The 20,478-nt window shown below is 42.1% G+C and overlaps 1 protein-coding gene across 15 annotated transcripts in view; it reads left to right on the top strand.

The window, feature by feature from the left end:
- The first annotated feature begins 16,429 nt into the window (after positions 1–16,429).
- HECTD1 (HECT domain E3 ubiquitin protein ligase 1) overlaps positions 16,430–20,478 on the top strand; it is a 65,606-nt gene continuing 61,557 nt past the window's right edge. For all 15 annotated transcript variants that reach the window (XM_054825983.1, XM_054825977.1, XM_054825986.1 and 12 more), the window contains exons 1-2: positions 16,430–16,584; positions 18,847–19,151. In XM_054825983.1, coding sequence (XP_054681958.1) covers positions 19,012–19,151 — 140 coding nt within the window. In that variant the 5' untranslated portion in view covers positions 16,430–16,584; positions 18,847–19,011. The remainder of the gene's footprint in view (positions 16,585–18,846; positions 19,152–20,478) is intronic.

Below are 20,478 nucleotides of genomic sequence, written 5' to 3'. Positions count from 1 at the left end.
TTTTCTTTTATGATACTTCTTCAACTATATTTGTTAAATGAGCAAGGATGGGACGAAGAGGAATAATGGAAGAGACAATGCAAGTAGATGGTTTTTTACCTCCAATCTGAGGTAAAATCTGATTGCTCGATGCAATCTTGTGTTTAGCTGTCAAGAAGGAGTCAAGTGACATAGTAATGTGGTCAGGGGAAGGGCAGGAGGGTAGATGGGCTTTTTTTAGTCCACATTGCTCCTAGTTCCCTTCTGAGGCCAACAAATCTGGGAATAATTTACTTCTGTAAAATGAGAATTCTCGAGCTGGTTGGAGAGAGGTACTGAAGAACAAGTGGCCTCGAGTTGGAGCCACGACCCAGCTGTAGTTCTAGGCACCCTCTAAACCATACAGTAAATGTAGATCCATGCGGACCCTTGGGGCTTCTATCCTGATTTTCCCACGCAGCTGCGGAGACATGGCCAAAGGCCATACCCCTCCCTGTGGGTACGGGGAGGACAGACGTCGGTGGGCGCGGTATGAGCTACCAAAGTAGTTTTCTCTGTCTGAAACCTGAAGCTGAACCTGGGGAAGCTCTGAGTGAAAACCTCGTTTTCCAAGGAGGCAATTTCCTACCTTTCCAGTAGGCTTCTTTAAGTACCTGCTCACACAGGTGCCTCTTCTGGGATCTCACAGGACCGTGCAGCTACCCCTGCTCAGGAACACTAAGTTGAGTGTGTGTGCGTGTTGCTCAGTAACTGGTGGTGGCCTGGATCCGTGCCGAGGCTGTTGGTAATCAAATGCAACTAGCCTTTGTGGATAAATCCAAATGATACCTAGAAGCGCGCTGTTCTTCATACTGGTCTGTGCCATAATGTAATTGTGTCTCTCCTTGACATCCTTCAGAGCAGCAGTTGCTGAAGCCTGTCATCGCATGCATATTTATCCACGCAGTGTCCTGCTCAGCTCTCTGCACTTGCAGCAACATTCAGAACCATGAACTGCAATGATTTAGGATAAGCAGCAGTCATTCATAAAGACTTCGGGAGCTTTTCTGGCCCAGACAGAAGAGGAAAGGCTGTTGGATATACAGGCTATCGATGTGGAAGATCAGACAAGTACTGCAAAGCTTCTGTGCGCAGGAAAAGGGAAGAGGGAGCGGGAATTTACCTGGTTTGTCAAGCTTGCAGTGACCACCATGGCTGCAACACCTCTGCATATGACAGACCACCCTTCTGTAGTTATGAAAGAATTTTTTTGCATTTTATGAAATTTGCCAAAAACTTCAGTGGCTTGGATACATTAATGAGAGGAGACATGGCAGCTCGTGAAGTGCCTGCTGCTGCCTGTGGAAACTGGCTGTTCCAGGCTGTGGTACATCTTGGCTGGATCAGCTTTACGGCTGGTGGTCAGGATTCAAAACTATTCTTCACTGGTTTGTTCTGGGTATTAATGAAAGGAATGGCCTTCAGTGCCGTAATTTTCTCCTTCAGGAGGTAATGAATGTATTGACTGTCAGGGATTCTCTCCTGACTCTCTAGGTTTGTGAAGCTGTACGTCGGCTACACAGGATGCCCCCAAAACAACTAAATCTCTTTTACTTTTTTCATATCTGTATTTCTAGTAAGTGCAAGAACTGAGGCAGACAAGCAAGTATTTAAAATCCAGTCCCTGTTCACGCTAATATCCCAGAACTATGTGCAACTCACTGTTAGAGATCTTTTCTGGTTGCCTTCCTCACGTTCATGTAGCCAACACCCAGCCATTGACTTGCTGAGTGACTTCTGCTGGGTACAAGTGCTAGAGGGCAATAAGCTCCAGAGAGTGAAGCAAGAGAGATGGCTGTGAAGACCGGGCAGGCCAGAGGGGAAAGGAGCAAATACTGAAGCTGCAGAGGAAGCAACAACATTCTTGAGGGATTATTTTTCATATCAAACAAATGCTGAAGGATTAGGACAGGACAGAGAGGAAAGAAGGGGGGAGCAGAACAAGAGGCTTGTGCATGGGTAGTAAGAGAAGGAAGAGAAAATAATAATAAAATCAGTTACCTGGTTGACTCATTGCTTCAAAACAGTCTGTGAGATATCATAGCTTAATAGTTGACTGGAATCCTGTCAAATATTTTACAAATGAAACTACTCTGATTTGTAAAGTTCACACAATTTTATGATATGTTAGCTTTGCTTGTTCTGTTTTGTACTGCCCATTATTTATCATCAGGAAAAAAAAAAGAGACTGCCAACCATCCATGTAAATCAAAGCAAAACACTTTGTACTAGCAGCACAGGATGAGACAAGTTAATGACAGCACTATAAAAAGTAATGCAAAGTTACTTGCATGCAACACTGGAAATCTGTACCTGTTAACAACACATGCAAAGCAGCCACAACTGGATCGCATTCTATACAGTGTCTAAGTAAACCATGAAAACAGTCACTGCAATGACAGAAAGTTCATCAGAAAGCACTTTTTGTTCCACGCAAAAAAGGAAATTATTAAAAGGTGTGCAAAGTAGGAAGACAAGTTTGAAATGGTGTAACTCGTCAACTGCAACAGCAAACACGCTCTAGTTACCATTGCCTTTTCAGCATTGGTTACAACACCCATGCGTACACAGTTTGTATGTTTTCACTAAGAGATTTTGAAATTACTTATAAGGAATTACTTGAATTGCAAAACGTTCACCGCTCTTCTTAGATTAGGATTTTGACGTAAACCAGTGGGTAGTCTTCAGAAATTAAGACCATTCCTTGGATGGCGTTCGGAGGGCAGAAAGAATGCAGAGAGAGTTGGGAAGTGTTTGTCACTGTTTAGTGGCAGATGGGTTTTTCTAGGGCAGGTAGATGGGACCAAAGTGTGCTTACTGGTTCCTGGTTATCGTGATCCAACTGCCTGTAATTGCTGGCAACAGCTCAGTTCCTTCAGGGCAGGGAAGAGAGGGTAAATACCTTCAGCCTTTAATTATACCTTGATCTTACTCCCCAGTTCTGAAGAAATGGAAGCTGCTGATAACACAGTCTGCATAAAGTAGGGCCTAAGAAGGGAACTGATTTTCAAAAGCACAAATAAATGTGCTCCTCGCCCTTTTTGGGGGGGAGAGGGGAAATGGAAACAAACCACAGCGGTGCCAGAGAAAACATTCTGTGAAGACTGAATATTGCTGTGTCCTTGTTTGTCCTCCCAACCCAACCCCACCTGAGACGGTCTAACTATTTGGAAAGTGCCAGTTTTATCGACCTTTACGGACATATATTGAGGCCACATGGACTATTGTCATGCAAATAAGATAGTTCTCAAGCAGGTTATCTCGTTATGAGGTCTTAATAGTTCCTCAGTAGCAAGTGCTCTCTAGAAATCAAAGCCTCTGAACTCATTCACCAATGCTGACAAATTGACCTGGATAACAGAGTCAGTCCAGTGCAGAATGATAATTATGAAGTGGTTGAGCTTTTAAACTTGTCCCATTTATAAATCCACGATTATCCCATTTCTTAGCTGAACTGCAAGTCAGTCACTGTTGACTCCTATTATACAAACTGGATCACTGCAACTGGTGAATAAGCTCAGTAACGTTGCAACAAGGCAGGCAGTATTCTGAAAACAAAACCATCCCTGGAAACCTCCCAAAATTTAATAATAATTTGACACAATTACTTGTCAGTTTGAGAAATTTGACTATGTATCACTATATGGTAAACTGTTTACATAAGCTCAGTGTAGGAAAGCTTTTTTGCCTGGGTTGTTTCTGGCCTAATATCACACTACTTGTTCAAACTAGACTAGAATCAAAAAGACAGATGGGATACTTTCGTGAAAGGGCGGTAATGAGATTAACTTCATCTTTTTACATTTTCTCAAGTATTTGTTATATCTGATCAGTCACTGATGTTCTTTGGTTTTCAAGCTGAAGTTCGTGGAACTGGCTTAAGTATAGATACAGACAAAAATGTGTTATCCCTTTTTTTTTTTTTTTCATGTAGGTCCACCACTTGCTGCTCTCTTCAGACATCTTCTGGTCTGATCTGAACTTTGCCATGAGGCTGAGCATAAGGTTAGGCTACGAAGAGTATTCTGATCCAATGGCTCTGAAAGCCGAAAGTGACAGCCCGAGCAACATTTAAGCATAATTTAAATAAAATCCAAACATTTTGGTAGCAAAACCTTGATTTAAAATACTGGAATTTGCTGGAGTTTCACATTACTTTGTATGGAAACCTTAGTCTGGAGTGAAAATGGGAGAAAGGGAGGAAAAAGATTGGACAGACTGCAAAGGAAAAATTTGAACTTACTGCAAATTGGATTTAGACATGGCATCATTTCTGGGAAGAAAAATAAGATAGTAGAGGGGGCTAATTTTCGGAAATATCACATCATATGTATTTAAGTGGTGTAGGTTTTTTTGGAGAAGTGTTTGCAGTGGCCTATCAGGTAGACACAGCCTGCATTGCTACACCATTTCCAGGCCTGAAGGTGCTGTAGGACCCACGGAGCCATGATCACGCCGGGAGAGGAGGGGAAGCAGCAGCTGGGGGGCTGGGTGAAAGGAAATTTGTACTTAGGTGTGCCTGTGAGATGGGGGGGTTCTGTGGTACTCCTGGCCTCCTCCTATCAGGTCTGCTTGATCTTAATAAAAGAAGGTCCTTGAGGTCTCTTCCAACCTGGGGTTCTATGATTCTATGAAGTTTACGCGTAGGATGTGTCTGTCCTTTGAAGGATGGGAGAGTGTTGTTTGACGGATCGAAAATCCAATGAAGTATTTTCTCCATGTAGGTTATAAATTTGGAGAAGAACTATTTAAAGCACTGCAGAGACCAAAATGTGTTTCCTTAAAAATCTTTTAAACTCCTGTGAAAGCTCTGCACCAAAAAAAGAGCTGGTGCTACTGGTATCGGGTATGTGCAAAGAAAATGGGAAGCTCTTTCAAGGGAGTGCTGGGGTCGGTGTTGCTACGGTCCCAGAAATGCTCCACATCTGACGCGAAAGTCTTAAGAGTGACTGTGCCAAATAGCTCTACCAATAGAGGCTGCCTGAAAGAAAACCCAGCAGCATCACTGTGAAGTGATACTGAAAGTACTGGTTTTATTTACATAATTTCTACTAATAAAATTAATTCAAATATTTAATTCACTTGCCAGTGTTATCTTTGTCTAAGGCCATCAGACAAGAGAATCCTCAGTGCCCTTCTCTAATGCAGCTACTTATTTCAAGATCAGTAGTCCAAGATATATTAGTTTTGCATGATTTCATAGTCTGCTATTCTATATTTTTATAAATCACAACTCGTACTGACAGGACCACTCTTAGTATTAATTATTAGGTTTGCTTTTAGTCCTCATCTGTGATTTGTGCTTACTCTAACGCGTAAAGCACCAAGCATCACGGAGCCAAGCCAGGAAGTGTCAGTATGCATCAGCACTGTGCCGGCCGCTGCCAGTTGCCAAAAGCTGCTTACATTTGCGGCAGAAGGAGGGTGGGGAGTGAAGCAAACCTGGAGTTAACACAGAGTCAGCACCACTTTAAATAGAATTCAGCCATATTAGTGACATACTAACCTCGGGTGCCCTTTTTTTTTTTTTAAATAAATGTGTAATGTACCTCATGGTACAATTCCAATGAGCTACCTTTTCATTAAAAGTGATGAATGCAGATGTGTGGTAATGGTGACTGTTTTCAAATTCTTTTGGTTTGGAATGTCCCTACCAGTGGTCAGCTATGATTTACAGATTAGAGTTGATAACTACACAAATTCTATATGCCAAATTCTGCTGCACAACCAAAGCAGCCACGTGGGGCGGGTCTAAACCCGCTATGTCAGAGCAAATCATCCTACAGTAGGTATGGGGTAATACTGGAAGACAGTAACGAGTCAGATGTTTAGCTTATAGGACAGACAAAGTTGTGTAGCACTTTACAGCTAAGAACGTTTTGATGCTTGCATCTTCTAACCGTTTCAGGAGACGTCAGGGTATCAGACCCAGGATCCTGTTTCCTACCATAACTGTTAATCAAGGTAAAGAAGAAAAGCAGATGGGGCTACATTCTTGACATCTTTCGTTATCTTTATTGTTTAAAACAGGATATAGTTCTTGCTAAAGTATACACGAGGTGCCTGACCCTGAACACAGAAGTCTCATCTTTCTTGCCTAATACCATGGGAGGAAGTCTTTGATTTTCAAATGTGCTTTTGGGCTAATTTCTGCCCACAGTTAAATGCACAAACACCTACTGATTTTATCCTGAATTTCATACATCGGTGGGCTACAATATTGTCATAGAGGATACAATTTACCTCTGTCAGTCTGTCTTAAGTCAGCTTCCTGAGATTACCTGCTTGAGATAACTTGCAAGTATATTTGCATATGACTTCTGTGGCCAATAATCAGTTGTTTTTCTCAAAACATTGCGTATTACTTTCCCATCGAATTACTAGTAATGCTAAATGTTGGGCAATCTTACTAGGCAGAGGTACCAGCCCTGCCTGTGAGACGGGACTGGATTCTGGCTTTGATGTGTTATCTAAGTTTCCCAAAAGGGGAAGAAGCTCTGGGCTGGTGTGACGCTGGGAAGGCCAGCTCCCTGCTAGCTCTGCTCCCTGTCCTTCCTGTGCCAGGACAGAATCCTTCCTCTGGGTGCACCTTCCTTGTCTCGGTGGGTCGCCCTTGGGCCCGGAGATGCAGGCTAGCTTGCAGCCGTGAGCCACATGGAGCGCAGATGCAGAACAGCTTCTGGTTTCCTCTTGGCTTTCTTTGCACAAGGAAAGCTCAATACAGTTGGGAGACCACTGATGTGTAGAAGTAGGGGTATGGGACTTCAGAGTTAAGCTACTAAGCAGCTTTTCAGTATGGACTATGATACTCCCTGATCTGCTTTGTAGCCTTTGTCTGATTTTTCTGTTTACTGTAAACTCCAGGGTGGAGATGTCTTTTATCACACGTGTACAGCGAGGCCTGAATCTCAGTTTGGGCCTTTCAATATTTCATATTAAAAATTCCTACCAATGAGACAGATTTGTACTGGAACAGGTTGCCCAGAGAGGTTGTGGATGCCCCATCCCTGGAAGTGTTTTAAGACCAGGTTGGATGAGGCTTTGGGCAATGTGGTCTAGTGGAGGGTGTCCCATCCCACGGGAGGGGGGTTGGAACTAGATGATCTTTAAGGTCCCTTCCAACCCAAACCATTCTATGGTTCTATGATTCTATGATTCTCCACTATGAAATACTTGGGAATCACTAGCACAATGTTCAGCAGCCCCAGGCTATTCCTTCTCTCATCAGGGTCAGAGCAGGGACTGGGACATAGATTAATTGTAGTAGTCAAGGAGCTGTAATTACATACAAACAATTGTACATGAAATTTTACTGCAAAAATGACATAGATAAATATTTCTACCAACAGTAACTGCTGACATCATCAGTGCAGCACACCACTTACTACGAGAACACACTGTGAGCAGGTAACAGTTCTCATCTAACTCTGATGCTCCCTAAAACGTAGCTTGCAAGCGGCAATCTCAATGCTTCTTCGCATTGAAACACAAGCAGAAAGTCTACAAATGCACTATCAGCTCTTTGTACTCTTTACATCTGCAAATTGCCGCTCCTTAAATGAGCAGATGAGATCTGCCACTGTTGAACTTAATTGTACAGAAGGGAACTATTCTTGAGTCAAGAGTTATTGTATGACACAGTGTCTAGTGGATTAATCTTTTGTTGGGGATAGACTAGAAATAAAATGTCTAATTCAACTGCTTCAGTGTCTGGGTCTCACCTTAAAATGTCAAGCCAGCTAAGAATCTTGTGCAAAACTTTGTATTTCTGGAGACTCTGTTTAGCTAAACTTTTATAGTAGGTGCTAGTATTTGAGCCAAATTGCCTGCTGGCCCAAACTGCTGAGGCCTTTTTGACTTCAGGAGAACAGCATTTCTTTACAAAGATAATTTGGCCTGCTGATTTTAAGGCTGGCATTGTATGAAAAAAACTGGGTAGAGTACATTCTTGCTTTGATGCAGGCTCAGACACACAATACTTAGTCATTTTAATAAGTTACCTGTGTCCACTGAGATCAGTGTTTACACAGGAATTTATACGGACAGCAAAACCCCAATGAGCTAATGTTTTACAAGGTAAAAATAAAACCCTATAACACAGAACTGATAGTAAAAGCATGTACAATATGTTTGCATAACAAAATAATGCTAGTGTCTTACCATATATAACTAAGAGGCAATGCAAACAGGACACTGATATTAAAAGTTTAGTTGCAACAACTTGGGCTGGAATTAGATCGTAACTACTTTACAGCCAGCCTCATTTTTTAAGGTACTGATACCAAGTATATAGGAACTGAAATACAAAATCCTGTGCAGCAGTTGGAGTAATGAGTGACCTGTTCATGGAAATCCCATCTTACTGGCATAAGTCAATGGGTGCCCAAAAGGTAAAATGTAGGGTACAACAAGGAAAATGGGTATGAATCATTTATCCTGTCCTACTCACTCATCATGTGGATCTCTGAGCTCTTACAGAGTTAAAACACAGGTGACGAAACTTTTCAAAAATAGGTCAATAACCATGCATTATATGCCTTAAGAAGTAAGTATACTTATCATTTTCCTTATGTTTGTGTTAGACAGTTAACTGAAAGCTCTTAGGCAAATAATTTGATATTTATACCAATTTTCTCCCATGGCCACTGCCGTGGTTTAACCCAGCAGGCAGCTAGAACAACAACACAGCCGTTCGCTCACTCCCACTCCTCCCAGTGGGATGGGGGAGAGAATTGAAAATGGAAAACAAATAAACTCGTGGGTTGGGATAAAGACAATTTAACAGGACAAAAAAGGAAGACGACAATAATAATAATGATAATAGAATATACAAAACAAGTGATAAACAGCACAATTGCTCACCACCCGAAGCTGATGCTTCGCAAGACCCTGAGCTGACCCACCTCCCAGCCCACCCCCCAGTTATATACGGAACATGACGTCATATGGTGTGGAATATCCCTTTGGCCAGTTTGGGTCAGCTGCCCTGGCTGTGTCCCCTCCCAGCTGCTTGGGCACCCCCCACCTTCTCGTTGGCAGGGCAGTATGAGAAGCTGAAGAGTCCTTGGCTGCTTGGCGACAACTAAAAACATCAGTGTGTTATCAACATTATTCTCATCCTAAATCCAAACCACAGCACTACACCAGCTACTAGGAAGAAAATGAACGCTATCCCTACTGAAACCAGGACAATCACTTATTCTCCTACAAACGTGCAGCTTTGCCACAAAGCTCCCTACTATCAGATCAAAACAATTTTCTTTAATTGGCCTGGGTCACAGTTTGAAATGTAGTGAGCGAGGGTAATGTTTTGAGCCTTCATCACTCTATATCCACTTTTTTCTTCTGTTTAATCCAATACAGCCTAGTATAAGCAAGTACATATGAAACATATGAGTTTCTCATTCAAAACCTGCTGCTTCTAAGATATTTTCTAAACAGGAATGTATTAATTTGTTTTTAATGTTCTGGGAAGGGTTGTGTTTCTCATCCTTTTCCTTACATTCAACATAACAGAATGATTTTCAGGGCTGTGAGCTTTGGGGGTTATTTTTGCTCTTTTTGAAAACATTTCTGTTAAGGAAGTTCAAAAATAGTAGAGTAGCAAAAGGAAAACCAAAGTTAAGAAAATAGGAGGAATCCTCCCCAGCATCATTTACTACATTCACTAGCAATGGGCAAAGAATTAAAATTGACCCTGTGAAAATTAAAAGCCCTTTGTCTCTCTTTGCAAAATAATTCCCCCATTTTCAGCCAGTTCTATTTAATACAGTTTGTAGCCTGTGAATTAGTCCAAAGGTTACAGTGAAGGACAAATCCCAATACATGTACAATGTAATCTTTATTTATTAATAAAAGCTAATTAAGAGAAAATCAGGTACACAGTTTACTACCTGCAATATATTCCTTAAGAAATATGTATTCTTTCCTTGCAGGAATATAGACTTGAGAAGCTGCAGAAACCTGGTTTCATCTCACTACTACAATTCTAAATAAAGTAATTTCATCACTTCTGACAGGGATTTAAGTTGTTTGAATGGCACCTTTCCTACAAACCAAACAATCCGAGGCTTAATTGAGCTTGCAGAGTGCACAGATTATCCTTCCGAACGAACAAGCCATTAGTGAAGTACAGTACTTTCCCATTTTCCCTAAGAGCCACGAGTGGGGCAAGAAAATTTTCCTGTTTCCTTAGTAGACGATACAATTTTTTGTTGCCTGTCTCATGTACCCTAGGACAGTGCTAGCAGTGAACTTTTTGCCATGTTTCACCATAATATTCTGTTGATTTTTTCCACTTTGAATAAAGGATGTAGCTCTTTCCAGTTAGCGACTAATCCAGAAATTCAGGTTTTAGGAGCTTGAGATTGTTTCTTCTTTTTGCATGTCAAGACATTCAGCAGTGGTGAATAGGGCATAATTTCATTACAAGAATAGTACAAGGCATTAGTAAGCTTTGAAGTCTGTAAAAATTACACTTTCCAATAAAACTCTAAGTAGCTGGGGTTTTTTAATCCCAGAATATAGAAGAATCATTTGGTGATTAAGACACTTTCTTCTTATTGTAAGTCTTCTCATCATCACAGATCATTGAAATTCTTTTATAATACTTCATTGAAATTTTGGGATCCAGACCATATGCTTGGTAGGATTACATGTGTTTTACTCCCATAACAAAGGAGTAAAACTAGCAGGAACAAATCCCCAATCTTGATTAATCTTCTGATTCAGAAAGTTATAACCTAGTCTGTGCCTTTAAAACCAGTAAAAAATACTGTGATCTGAGTCACTGATCTTCCCTTGCTCTTGTCTTGGGTTGAGATTTATTGCTTTTGCCTGTTACTGGTGGACGGGGTACAGCTAACAGCCTGAAATAGATAACTGTTGCCTAATTTCTGCCTCACTTTCCCTTTGGCAGTTGGAGGTGGAGGGGACATGAGTGAGGGCAGGCTGTGATGATGGGTTACTTTCTATTTTATGTCCAAATAAGTGATATAGCTGAAGGTAAACTGAGCAAAAAGGAGTTAGAATCACAGAATAATTTGGGTTGGAAGGGACCTTAAAGAGTTCCACCCCCCTGCCATGGGCAGGGACACCCTCCAGTAGACCAGGTTGCTCAAAGCCCCATCCAACCCGGCCTTCAGCACTTCCAGGGATGGGGCCTCCACGACTTCTCTGGGCAACCTGTTCCAGTGCCGCACCACCCTCATAGTGAAGAATTTCTTCCTAATATCTAATCTAAATCTACCCTCCTTCAGCTTAAAGCCATTACTCCTTGTCCTAGCACTATGTGCCCTTGTAAACAGTCCCTCTCCAGCTTTCTGCAGGCCCCTTTAGGTACCAGAAGGCTGCTAGAAGGTTAAGTGATAGAAAGTTTACCCACTTCTCACTCCCCAACCTGGGACATCAAAAAAGTAAATTTATATTTAAAAAACCCAAAACAACCCACAACAAAAACCAAACCACATAGGTGAGTTTACTTAGGAATAGGCACTATAATGTATATGATTTTGAACAATAATTTCAGAAAGAAGAAAAGGTAATTTTGGAGTATTTGCAGTTTTCTGAAAACCACGCTCTTCTGTATATTTTCAGGTTCGTTCACTCAGCTCCGAGGACAAGAACTTTCCAGGAAGTTGACACTCCCCCGAGGAGGAGTCTAACAAGAAGAGCAATGACTCAGCCGTGTGCCTCCATAAACACCGGCCACCATCATGTCACTCACATATTTATCACGTCAACGTTAGTCATGCGCTCGCCACATCAACATGTGTAATTGCAACACTTGGACTCCCCAAGAAGCAACCTGTCACACGGCGCCTGCCACAGCGGATTGCGTAAGACCGCACATTGCAAACGCCCGGCGCTGTGCAGCGGGCACAGAATTGTTTGGCGATTGCCAGGGCTGCAAAAACTGGCACGTAATTTTGGAAAGTCAAGACGCTGACACTGTGTTTGTGCTCCCCGGGCTTGTGCAACAGTGAAGTGGCCACGAAGAGGCTATGATAACATAGGAGGATTTAAATAAAACAGCTTCTACCAACTGCATTTTATTTATGAAAAAGTAAGTTTTCTAGAAGAAAATCTTTTTAACAATATGCTTAAGAAGTAAATAAATTTAAATAGCCAAATTCTGTAAAACTAAACCTTGCCTGATACAGTGAGGAAGTTTCTGTAGTATCTGACTTCCTTACTTTGAAATGTGCAGTCAAAGTTTATTAACTTTTTCTTTAAAAGTCTAACTTCCATTATGAAACGTGTATTGAATTATTCATATTTTGTTTCTGGAGGAGTAGGAACTTTCAGTGTTTTCTACTACATTATTGTGTGGGTGGCAGAGAAAAAAGTGTTAAAGCAAAAAGAATAAATAATCCTTAAATATCCTAACTGTTTTATTTGGCTGGGCACAGCACTGGCCTTTAGCATAAACTGCTCAATTAAATTTGTGGAGGTGTTCAGAGTCTGTTTATGTCACCCTCTGATCTATTTGCTGGAGAGGAGTGATATTTTTGGAAACATCAACTTGGCATGTGTACAGAGGTGGGCAGTACAGCTAACAAAAACATCAGTTATACTAGGTTCTAGCTTCCGTATCAATTAAAAATATACAGAGGAATCTGAGACTTCGTGTTCCGTTTGAATTGTAGGTGTATTTCAGTTTGAGTTTTGGCCAGAGTTTTGGATTTTCTGTAACAAAAGCCCAGTCATTCCTATCCGAAGCTTGCAATCCTTACTATCACGCTGTGACATCAACAGTACCCATGACATATTCTTCCTTCTGCTAGCAGCTAAAACCATATAGAAAATGCCAGCCTGAATACAATACAAAAGCAGTAATAAATGTAGGGGGGTTTTTTGGCTATAAGTGGGAAAACATTTGTGGGGTTTTTTCCATCCCGAGAAGATTTTACAAAATTCTAGCCAAACATGACTTCCTTTCAAACAGAATCAAATCCTTTCATGAACACCTGCAATGCCTTCTTACGGAGTGACTGTCTCAAGTGTTCTTTACAACATGTCTCAGAAGCTCTCTGCATCCGCAGCCCTCCAATCCCTGACCCTTCCTACCCTCCATGGCATATATCTCTGTGGTTCATGTGTCCCTGACATAATATTATTCCAGTAATTGTACTGATGTTTTCTCTTTTAAAGCCAGGTTTTAATTTTCAGGTAAATACACAGCAAAAATGCTGGTCATTGCACAATATCATGGTCTACAAAGGTCAGTCTACATTGGCCCTATGTGACCTAATTTCCGAAAGCACCCTCAGTCACTTACATGTGTGGTCTGCTCAAGTGTAGTCATAAAGAGGAATTCTGTTTTATAGTATTATTTAAGACTTAATATAGTAACATGCCTCAGCAACTCACAGTTCCATAAATGCTAAGACATTTCTGGCTCCAGTATTACTATCTTGGGGTTTTTTTATAAAGGAGGAAGCAGACGTGCAGTGACTAAGGAAGGGATTAGGCCAAGGTCATACATGAAGTGCGTGTCAGCCGGTGTTAGAACTTACATCATTTTCGAACTGAATAATATGTATTGTACAAGTATGGTGAACTGTAGTTGTTTTTGCAAGTTTCACACAATGCTTAGCGTGATTTTCTTCAAAGCAGCTGTGACAGCCAAGAGCCATTACTTGTCACTTCAATATGCGGTACTACTTGCCTTCCCCATCTGGCTGCACTAATCCACGGCAAAGTCCCTCTTCCTCAGTACGCTTAGGCCTAGCGCTAACCAAACGATAGCCACAGGCTGGAAATTGGGGGGTCTGAGCAAAACTTTGTTCATGGGAAAATTCAAATGAAAGCAAGTAATTCTGTAAGAATTACTGATGCGATTCTTATGTCTGTCTTATCTGCTAACTGTCCTCTTATTTGCTGGTGATGTCCTTCTCATTAAATATTAGAGAGCGGTCACTTTTGAAGAGTTAGTCGTAGTCTGTGTCAGTGTGGTACAGAGAGGGAGTCTGAAAGAGTAACTTGAGGGGTGTCACCCACTCCAATATATTTCAGTGGAGTACTCTCTGACAACTGCCGAAAACAACTGGAATGCCCAGTCAGCACATGAATTGGAAAAAGTATTAATCAGACCACGAACATATATATTGTAAGAAGTATCTAATCAATAAAGCAGGGATTATCTAGTCAGCAGATCATTTCTTCTTTTTCAGATTCATTCTGGGGAGAAGAAATCTTGTAATGAGGAACAAAAATCACTAGCAAATTCTTAAATATTATGAATGTATCACAATGAAAAAAAAAATCTTGATTCCTGAGTGAAGCTGTAATACATGACTTGATACTCTTCCTTTAATATGAAAAAAATTATAGGATATATCAAATTGGGCAATTAATGCAACAGGACATGGAAGTATTTATGTTTATCCATTCAGAAATGAATCTGTACAGCACTGAAAGCTATGTCCAGTATTTTAAGTATTGTACTCCTACTTAATAGTATTTGAAATCCACGATTTGTATTCTTTGCATGTACAATACTTAAACTTTTGATTTTATTCCTAAGTTGATCTATATTTTGATAACCTCATCTTCTCCATGGATAACCATGTGTCTATCCAAAGATACCTGAACCAGAAACTCCAGCCTATGTGAAAAAGAGTGAAACGTTTGATTTCAAAGTTTTTGGTCTTTATGACTGAAAATTAGCATTTGTTTTGGGTCTTCAGAAGAAATTCATGATGTTGCTTTAATTGAAACCTCTCTTCGCAATAAAAAGCAAAGGAAACTGTTGTAGCATCATGGAACAGGAGTGAGGTCACTTAGCAGATACAGTTCTCATAAGTTTGGCCTAGTTCTGCTGCTGCTTCTGCACCAGTGAAAGTGAAAGAAGATCAAGCTTCTAAATTTAAAGATTGCAGACTCAGTCCTCCTACCACCTCATGTCCTTAACTTTAAGTATTAAGAAGTCTTGCTGACCTCTGAAGGACAAGCATAGGCAAAGGATATACACGTAAATCTTGGCAGGGCTGGAACAAGTGGCCGTTAAGAGAGACATAATACGGTAAGACAGAAAGGCTAAGCTGCCTTAGAAATCAGAAATAGAGACAAAGGAACTACTGTTCTTGTATTCTGAAAAAAACCCCTACAGCAACCAAGAGAACACTTTCTAGAAGTGTTATTACAACATCAAACAAAAAAAATTTCTGCATTCGGCAAGTTTCAACCAAGCATGAGTACTATTGCCTTTTTGTTCAGTGTGTGTGTAGTTTTAGCCTCCTAATTACAGGAAATGTCTATGAGGTAGGTAGGAGTGACATTCAAATGTACAATAATCTTATTTACCGTACTTATATTAATAGGCTTAAATTCCTTAGAAAAACGCATGTCATCCTACAGAGAAGGAAATTACTTTGAAGATCCTTCGCTTTTAGTCCCTCATTTTAAATTTATAGTAGTTTGCTACAAAGTCCTTTTAGTCCTTCATTTTAAATTTAGAGCAGTTTGCTTCCTTTGTTTTTTGATCACACACAAGTTAACTACACAGCATTTTAAGGCATGTGTGGCAGGCGGCTACTCCACTGCTAAACATCTCTCAGGCTACACGGTACAGTTGCAGTATCTCAAATTCACTACGGGATAAGAGCAAGTTAAAACCTCTGCTCTGAAAGACCCATTACTGCGACGTTTACATCCGTTCACCATCACCCCGTTAATAGAGGTGCTGGAGGTGGATCAAAGTGTTTGCAAGAGAGGGCCCTGCAAGGCATAAGCCCCCCCTCCGGAAGTATAAAGACTACTATATTGAAGTAAGTAACCTGAATATGGCATGAAATAAAATTACCTGTAACCATTAAAAAAAAAAAATCCCTATGCAGCCAGGGAAAGGCCACCCAAGGGGACGCGCTGGGCAGGCCTCGACTCCCACTCCGCGCTGTCAGAGGTGGCAGGGCGCCCTGGGGAGGACGCGGGACCCCACGCCCAAGGCTGGCGCCCGGCCGAGGAGGCCCTTGCGGGGCCCAGGAGGGGGAGCCAGGCCCGAGGCTCCCCTCAGGCAAAGGGAGCCGAGCTGGGGCCCGGCACGGCGCGCCCCAGAGGAGCGCGGCCCCCGCGGCACTGGGGTCGGTGGCCCCAGCCCCTCCAGAGGCGGGGACTGAAGCGCGGGCCCGGTCTTGCCCTGTGAGGCCGCCAGGCCTGCTGCTCCCGGCCCCTCTCGCCCCACGAGGCTGTCGGCCCCGGGGCGGGGAGCCGCAGGCGCAGCCTAGGGCCCAGCAGCGGCTCCGCCAGCAGTGGCACGGAGAGGAGCGGAACCGGCAGCCGTGCCGTGCCGGCAGCGATCCCCGCCTTGTGCAAGGCGGGAGGCGGCCGAGCCGCTCTCGCAGCGCCCCCAGCGGTCACTCGGTCGGCGCCGGCTCCTCCCCCCGAGGCCGCGGCGCGGCTCCCTTCCCCCTCCTCCCACCCAATCCCGTGCCGGGCGGAGCGCCATGGATGCCGCTGGCTGCCGCCTGCTGCGGCGCTCGGGCTGCCGCCTCCTCGTTTCTCCCCCTGTTTCCCCGCGGCGCTGAGGAAGGGTCGGCTCTGGCGAAGAGGCTCTGGGAGGCCGAGGTGAGCGGCGGGGGTGGGGAGGCGAGGCTGCGCGGCCGCTTCAGCTGGCGCTGGGGAGACGGCGCCTTTCCTGAGCTGCCAGGCCGGGTCACCCTGCGAGGCCTGCGGCTCGCCAGGAACTCGAGCGTCGCTGCCCGGGCCTGGCGAGTCGGTGTCGGCGGGCCCGGAGGGAGCGGGCCGGGAGGCTGGGCTGCGGGCCGGGGCCCTGGACGTGGGGAGGCGACGGGTGCCCGAAAATCTCTGTGTGGGGGCTGAGGAGCAGAACGGGGCGGCGCTGCCGGGGAGCCCCTCACGCCGCCGGCTGTCCTGTGCGCGGGGGCGGCGAGGAGAGGGGAGGCGGTGCGAGGGCTCCCCTTCCCCGGGAGGCCGGCTGTGGGGAGGGGGCCCTAAATCCCCGTGCGCTGGCCTGGGGCCCGCCTGTGCGTGTGTGTATGTAGGCCCGGGCGGTGGGGGATGAGTTTAGCTGCGGCCTGGCCCCTTTTCTGGTGCGGCTCCCCTGGGAGCCCCAGCGTCTCGCTCTGCTCTGTTTTCTGCTCGGTGGTTCGTTTCCGTCTGGTTAGAACCCGTCTGGGGTGGAAGAACGGCAGGTGCTTGTGTTGAACTTAGCCCACTTTCACTGTCTTTCAGAATTTATTTGCTTGTTTCTGTCGCCTTCACCCTTTCTTCTCTCTCTCTCTCTCTCCCCCCCCCCCCCCCGAAGTTAATCATCTAGTGGCGTTAAGGAGGCGTACTACACTTACAATACGATCCCACTTGTACTGGCTGAAAGTAGTTTTATTTAGTCTTGGAACAGGAAATACAGTCTGTAAACAACTCAGAGGATCATAGGCATTGTTTAAAGCACAGAACATGAATTTAGTAACATTTGAATTACTTTTTACAGCAAGCCTTCAGCAATAACAGAAACGTGTAAGAAGTAATTGAGTGATCTGTAATGTCGTTATGATCCTGTATTATAAAAAAATTATATCTGTCATACTTTTGTTTTGTCACAGTGAAACAGCACTGCTGATTCAGTGTCTGTTTCTCCATATAATACCCATTTCTGATTCCTTTTTGTAGAAGTGGCCTTGATGGAGTTATTTTTTAACTATTAACTCATTGGCAGCGAGTAAACAAGTAGGCAGACTTTGTCCAGATTGAGATTCTTCCCCCTCCCCAAAATTGTAGGGACATTGCCCAGCATTTCATATTTAGCTTGTGAGTTTGGTAAACTAATTCTTTTTTTATAAGCTATGTTTAAAAAAATAGTAAATTTTTTTCTCCTATGTTTAATTTGGAGAGATTGGTTTGTAACCTTTGTTTTAGTTTTTATATGTAAATAGCAGTGTTTGCCGTGTTCTTAGGCATTGGGGGGTTGAATTTGACTATTTGTTAGTACAACACAAAGTAAAAAGAAAGAACAGAGGTCAAAAATATCTCTTAACATTTTAAAGGGACTTTTTTGGTCTTCAGCTTGCATGTACAACTATGGCATTAGGCCAACAAATAATATTGTTTTCCTTATATGTACAGGAATTATTTGAATTATTCACTGCATTTTATTTTTAAAAGCTGTGAATTAGATACTTTTTTTTTCCTAAAAAAACCTCAGCAAACCCTTAACTCTTGAAAATGGAAGTGATTCTTAAGTTGCCTTTTTTATCCTTTGACTTAAAAAGCTCATTTTTCCTTATGGTCAAATGCTATTTTAAAAGATGAAGTATTTATAAAACTTTTGCAAAGAGTCTCCAAGTCTAGTGGTTTATCTTTTTATTTTGTTTTTTTTGTTTGTTTGTTTGTTTTGTGAGTTTGTATTTAAAATGTGACATTTGATGTCTATTTGAATCTTTAGTGAGGAGGTAATTAATCTTTCAGAAAGTCGGGCACTTCATAATAAAGCGATATTAAAGGAAAGGGGATAGGCAAGACAGCCCTACTTGTCTCTATTAGCTTTGAGAATATACAAAGGGGTTAAGCACAATTTTTCTTACTTAAGTTTTAATTTTGAGTTATCCTATAAATAAGAGTAGGCTCTAAGTCTTGCTTGATTGTCAGCTGGAACTAGAGATTTATTTCCAGTGAAACAGAACAAACTCATTACTGTTTACTCATGTATAAAGCTTGAAAAAAAACCACTGGTCAAATATATGGAAGTTTTCTTAATGTCATCCCAAAAATATGCTATGCATTTTAGAGACAGCAAATCCAAAAAGTTTAAAGACCAGATTGTGATGATGATTTTTTAATTATTTATTTTATTTTTTTACTTTTTCTTTCCAGGTTGAAACTGCAAAAGCCTGGGACTGGCTGAAGAGAGAGATAAATTGTGCTCAAGTTAGTCTGGCTTGAACAATTAAAGGATATTTTTGGTACTTTTTAATTTAAGTGGAAGCAGCTTTTTTTTTTTTTTTTTAAAAAAAAAAAACCAACAACTAAACCCAAACCATGGCAGATGTGGACCCAGACACATTGCTGGAATGGCTGCAGATGGGGCAGGGAGATGAAAGGGATATGCAGCTAATAGCACTGGAACAGCTATGCATGCTACTTCTGATGTCAGACAATGTGGATCGCTGTTTTGAAACGTAAGTAGTTCGGGCTTTCGTTTATGGAATGTTATTTTCCTCTCTCAGTAGTTGCATATAACATTTAACATTCCTAGAAACTTTTGGCCTCAAAAATGTTTTTACAGACTAAACTCGAGCGTAGATCACTGAAAGCAAGAGTTTCTGTTAATGTTGTGTGAAGTATTGTTGCCTGATTAAAAATGTAGTGTGCTGTGAGTGATCTGCAGTGGCTGTTCTGACACATGATCTGATTCTTTAATTAAAGAAGTGTATTCAGAGTTGCCATGTGGAAGTGTTAGGGGTTTTTTTTTTTGTTGGTTTGTGGGGGTTTTTTTAATGGTAGAGAAAACTTTTTTTTTTTTATATTAAAACTATAAAGATCACCTAGGTACATTTAAGTATCCATACTCTTGCAACACTTTTCTCAAGACTTACAGAGCTCAGAAAAGGCTGCTATATATCCAAACAAAAATCACAAATACTAGCTGCTGTTCACACAACTATTTTGCCCCTTCTTTGAAGAATGTTGCTGATTTTGCCACCCTGCATCTCAACTGCATTTCTGAGTTTCATGTAGCACGGTCACTGCTCTCTCTCTGTATTTCTCACAGCACAAAATGCTGATGTAACCACTTCTGTTACTTAATAGTGTTTCAGTGCATGTGTTACACTACTTCCTGTGAGGGCTCACCAGTAGTATGGGAAGGAGGTAGCAGAAGTGTAAACAATCACAACCTTTAAATCTGACATCTCTTACATTATTTTGGTGTGTTTTCATATATATATGTGTGTGTGTGTATATATATGTTTCCCCAGTTGTTTTTTTGATGCTCTTGCATCTCTCCTCTTTTTCGTCTGTTTTCATTACTCTCACTTTCCTTTCTCTTGCATCTCAGAGTATGCTTAGTGTCTTTTCCTGCTTCTTAAGAGCATGGGTTTAGAAGTATTTAGAGAAGGTTGTTGTTTGTTACAGTGCTTAGTTTTGTAGCCTTGAAGAAGAGAACAGTTTTTGGGCCTATCTCTTAAAAGCTGTTCATCTTTCACGACTGCTTTTATTATAGAAAGTGTAAAATTTATACATCTCTAAAATTAGGATTTGTAGTAGTTTTGTAACAATGGCCAGAGTTTTGTACGCTACTTCAGAATTTGAAATTGCCTGTTCTTGGCCTTGACAAACTTACAGGTAACGTTTTGGCTTGAGACTCAGTGTAGGGAGATGCATTCCACTTCCCTGTCTGTCCCTTGTAGTACTGATACTGGTGGAGCACTGTTTTCAGCCTCAGAAGAACTGATTTACTGACTTCTTAATTTACTGCTGTAGAAAAGAATTTGATAGTTAAGAATG

This window comes from Grus americana, chromosome 5, assembly GCF_028858705.1.
Source record: "Grus americana isolate bGruAme1 chromosome 5, bGruAme1.mat, whole genome shotgun sequence".
NCBI classification, from domain to species: domain Eukaryota; kingdom Metazoa; phylum Chordata; class Aves; order Gruiformes; family Gruidae; genus Grus; species Grus americana.
The sequence above is the reverse complement of the archived record's forward strand: the minus strand, read 5'-3'. Positions and strand labels throughout refer to the sequence as shown.